The following is a 5,000-nucleotide window of genomic DNA, read 5'->3' as shown; positions in this document are numbered from 1 at the left end:
AGTACATTTCAACACCAGATACTTTTGATACTTAAGTACTTTTAATATGAGTTACTTTAAGACTTTTACTCAAGTCATTTTCTGACGGGCGACTTTTACTTTTACCGAAGTCACTTTCAGGTAAGATATCTGAACTTTTACTCAAGTATGGCTTTCAAGTACTTTGTACACCACTGGAAACGAGCATGATTTAGATAGAACTGATTCAACTTGTTATCTAATCAATGAGTTCACAGATGAGGAGCCCTATCCCTCTCTCTCTCTCTCCCTCTCTCTCTCTCTCTCTCTCTCTCTCTCTGTCTCTGTCTGGACACACACACTGGCAACACACGCTGGGGTTCAGGTTCATCAGGTTCACATGTGGATTTAAGATCAGAGGAGAAACCAGCACGATTTAGATAGAACTGATTCAACTTGTTATCTAATCAATGAGTTCACAGATGAAGAGCTGAAGCTGAAGCTGGAGCACAATCAGAAAACCCCTCCACACTTTGTAACGTGATGTAACCCAGAGCAGCTGTGGACCAGGCGTCTCCATCCAGTGGAATCACCTCCGGTGTTTCCTGTGCTGCAGGTCTACGGAGCAGCCATCCAGTTCTACGAGTCCCTGGCCCGGGAGCTGCTGTCGGAGCGGCAGAGCGTGCGGCTCGGCCTGCTCAGCGTGGTCGACCGGCGCCCGATCACCAGCCGCAGCCTGCAGGCCAAGAAGAGCATCTGCGTCTTATCCCACTGGCCCTTCTTCACCATCTTCCAGAAGTTCCTCACCTTCATCTACAGATACTCCATCTCCGGGCCGCACGTCCTGCCTCTGGAGAAGTGAGTCCGGATCGGATCCTTCGACTCACATGCAAACGTGTTTTAATCACTGTTGTAGCAGCGATTTTACTATTATTATTATACTATATTCTATTTCACTTCCACTGGCTGAGCTGAGGGTTTAGATCTGACGCGTGTAGAAAAGAGGAGGAGTCAGGGCGAGTCCGGTTGGTCGCTTTGACCGTTTATTACACTCGTTCATTCTTACATACACACACATGCACGTACTAATAATGAAAGAGAGCATAAGAATCAACATAAAGGTTAATTTGGCTCCGACAACTGTTTATGAAAGATGTTTCCTGGTTTCAGTATCGAGGACCATAACCGGCAGAATAAAAAATGAATAAAGAGATAATTAACATACAGACAGAGAAATAAATAGATGATAGATGGACCTTTATAGTTCTTGCATCAAGTACAACAAAACTGTACAAATACATAAATATAGAAATGAGTAAATGCGGAAAGGTAAAAACACACATAAATAATAGATGTAGAAATAAATAGCATTTTTCATCACCAAATTGTTTGTAAATTTGTATTTATTCACATTTTTAAGTATTGTTTTTGGCATAGATCATTTATTTATAGATATTATAGAGTGATTATTTATTTCTAAGTTTGCCAGTGTCAGTCCTCGTTCTCACGATGATGCTCAGAACGTTTCTCACATCATCGGAAACAAATACGTGATGAATTTAAAACATGATCCTTTGATCTTTGAGCAGTTTATTATCTGTTATGGATGATGGTGTTTTTCTTCTTCTCTCTGCAGACACATCTCCAGCTTCATGCACAACGTCCCGTTCCCTTCGCCCCAGCGGCCTCGGATCCTCGTCCAGGTTCAGACCCGACTCACACCTGCACAACCTCACCTGCATTTAGAAATAAGATCTAGACCACGGTCAGGAGCTCATCATAAAGAAGGCCATAAATCATATTCCCATAGATATATTTATATTTGATGTCATGAAATAGCTCAATCATTCCCTGAATCAGCTGCTCACTCTAGTTTTTAGACAGTTTCACTTTCAAGTGTCAGTTGAGATGTTTCCAAGATGAAGAATTCTGTATCCAAGATATTATGTCTTCATTTTTACACTATGGAAATTTTAATTCACTACTTCTTCTTTGTTCGGTTTATTGGCAACAAAGTCGAGGTGCATTACCGCCATCTACTATAAATATATATAAATAATTATGTGTCTTTATTAATTTGATACTTTTTATTTTTGACATCACAGGAAGTAGGAGGTGCGGCTACAGACTGAACTGGGTAACGAAGCCCAATCAGATCATTTATTGATCTTTTCTAATCGATTGTTGGCAAATACATTTGACAGTAAAGATAATTCTGTTGTGATCCTTTTAATGAGAGACGGCTGAATCAGGTGGAACAATTCATTTGGTAATTTAGTGTTTTATGCAAATGTTCACACTAATTGTGTAAACAATCTTATTTCCTGCTTGAGTCAAAAAGGACATTTTGACCATAATTCATATCAGTTATATTAACTTAATAAAAATGCACAGAGCCGAGGGAGGAGTCTTCATTCTGAGAAAAAGACAATAATGATTATAGACAATAAAGAAGTGTGTGTGTGTGTGTGTGTGTGTGTGTGTGTGTGTGTGTGTGTGTGTGTGTGTGTGTGTGTGTGTGTGTGTGTGTGTGTGTGTGTGTGTGTGTGTGTGTGTGTGTGTGTGTGTGTGTGTGTGTGTGTGTGTGTGTGTGTTGTGCAGCTCTCTCCGTACGACAACCTGCTGCTCTGCCAGCCGGTCTCATCTCCGCTCCCACTCAGGTCGGTTTCTTTGTACTGTATCGTGTGCATGTTACTTTACATTAGATTACTTTACATTAGATTACTGTACATTAGATTACTTCACATTACATTATTGTACATTAGATTACTCTACATTAGATTACTGTACATTAGATTACTTTAGATTACTGTACATTAGATTACTTTACATTAAATTACTTTACATTAGATTACTCTACATTAGATTACTTTACATTAGATTACTCTACATTAGATTACTTTACATTAGATTACTCTACATTAGATTACTCTACATTAGATTACTTTACATTAGATTACTTTACATTACATTACTCTACATTAGATTACTTTACATTAGATTACTCTACATTAGATTACTTTACATTAGATTACTTTACATTACATTACTTTACATTACCTGTTCAGCCTCTTGAATGTCCTAAGGTATTAGTTCTGAGTCTCCCCCCCCCCTGCCCCCCCCTGCAGTGGAGCCAGCTACCTGAAGCTGCTCCAGAACCTGGGGCCGGACCACGCCTGCACGCTGCTGCTCGCCGTCCTCACCGAACACAAACTGCTGGTTCACTCGCTGCGGCCCGACGTGCTCACCTCCGTCTGCGAGGCGCTGGTCTCGGTCAGTGTTTCACCTGGGGGGGGGGGCTCTGTGTTGACCTGTGTCCTGACCTCTGCCCTGACCTCTGACCTCTCTCTCCAGATGAGCTTCCCCCTGCGCTGGCTCTGTCCCTACATCCCTCTGTGTCCGCTGCAGATGGCCGACGTGCTGCTGGCGCCGATGCCCTTCATCGTGGGCGTGCACTCCAGCTACTTCGACCTGTACGACCCCCCCACCGACGTGGTGTGTGTCGACCTGGACACCAACACCATCTTCCAGTGAGTCATCGCTTCACGCTTCCTGCTCCAGATCATCCGACGTTCATGTTTCAGTTTGTTGAAATATTCATAATTCAGCTTCATAACCTGTGTTGAAACTATGAAACACGATCTGTCTGTCTGTCCGGTCTCAGGTCGGACGAGAAGAAGCCGTTGTCGTGGCGATCGTTACCACGGAAACACGGGAAGACTCTGTTCAACGCGCTCACCGGCCTCCACAAGACCCTGGAGAAGAGTGAGTCACATGACCCAACCACAGGGCCTTTCAAAATAAGACAACACAATCACTGATTGATCAAAAGTATTTATGTATTGTGTTTTCTGAACGGAGTAAAAGTTAAAATGCCTGAATCGTGAAGTGAGAATGAAGCAGGTTGAAACAATAAACTGACTCAAGATTTCAGCTAAGAACACGATCATAAGTTTTATTTGACAAATCAATCACCACAGCTGCCAAATTAATGAAGTAAAAATAACTGAAGCTACTAAGGTTGAGTCCAGATACTTCTACTGTACTTTAGTCAGTGTACTTCATTACTTTCCACCTCCATCTTTCACTCAAACACGTAAATCTCTGAATCTGGTGCTCTGCAGTTTGCACCCCCGGCCAGGAGGAGGCGACGTTGGAGTTCCTGCTGACCGACTACGATCAGATCTACCGGCGTCAGAAGCAGCTGGAGCTGGAGATCCAGGAAGTGTTCCTGCGGTTCATGAGCTGCCTGCTGAGAGGATACCGCTCCTTCCTGCTGCCGATCACTCAGGCTCCGTCCGACACCACCACCGACTGCAGTTCCCTCTTCAACCTGCAGGGTGAGCAGCGGCGTGTGGAGGGGGGAGACCTGGTTCAGGTCCGAGTCTGGTTTGTGGTTCAGCTTGAAACCAAAGGAGACGAATTCTGTTCATCCTCGGGTTGATCAGATGAATTCATGTTAAGACTGTAAAATGTTTTATGATCTGATGCAGGGGCGTCTTTAGGCTGAAGCCCCCCTAAAATGTTCTCCAGCCCCCCCCCCCCCAAATAATTATTAGTTTTTTTTTAAATTTAATTTAATTTTTTTAAATTAAACTATTGTTTTACACATGGACAAGTTATGTATAACTCTAACATGCTACATATGTGAGTGTGTTTCTGGTTTGTATGATTTCTCCCCTTCAAGTTACAATCCAACAGCCTCTCATCATACTTAACAATAAAAGACCGGGCACTAGGACCTTGGGGAGTCTCCATCGCTGCAGCTCCTCTCGTCAGCCTCTGTCTCAAACACCTGGTTTAGCTCTTGTGACTTTAACACTCCTCTTCTTCCTCCTCCTCCTCCTCCTCTTCTTCCTCTTCCTCCCATACTATTTTTCCTCTTCCTCCTCTTCCACTTCCTCTTTTTCCTCCTCCTCCTCCTCCTTGTCCTCTTCTTCTTCCACTTTCCTCCCCACAACGTTTTCGTCCTACTCTTCCTCCTCCTCCTCCTCCTTGTCCTCCTCCTCCTTGTCCTCATCCTCCTCCTCCTGCTCCTCATC

The 5,000-nt window shown here is 43.4% G+C and overlaps 1 protein-coding gene across 1 annotated transcript in view; it reads left to right on the top strand.

The window, feature by feature from the left end:
- Positions 1–5,000, top strand: part of LOC133014749 (DENN domain-containing protein 4B-like) — a 40,563-nt gene that overhangs the window by 16,086 nt on the left and 19,477 nt on the right. The window contains exons 6-12 of the mRNA XM_061082010.1: positions 575–816; positions 1,595–1,661; positions 2,560–2,618; positions 3,087–3,231; positions 3,313–3,488; positions 3,623–3,723; positions 4,083–4,298. Of these exons, the coding sequence (XP_060937993.1) occupies positions 575–816; positions 1,595–1,661; positions 2,560–2,618; positions 3,087–3,231; positions 3,313–3,488; positions 3,623–3,723; positions 4,083–4,298 (1,006 nt within the window). The remainder of the gene's footprint in view (positions 1–574; positions 817–1,594; positions 1,662–2,559; positions 2,619–3,086; positions 3,232–3,312; positions 3,489–3,622; positions 3,724–4,082; positions 4,299–5,000) is intronic.

The sequence above is a fragment of the Limanda limanda genome, chromosome 11 (genome assembly GCF_963576545.1).
Source record: "Limanda limanda chromosome 11, fLimLim1.1, whole genome shotgun sequence".
NCBI classification, from domain to species: domain Eukaryota; kingdom Metazoa; phylum Chordata; class Actinopteri; order Pleuronectiformes; family Pleuronectidae; genus Limanda; species Limanda limanda.
Note: the sequence above shows the minus strand (reverse complement) of the source record. Positions and strands in the feature narration are given on the sequence as shown.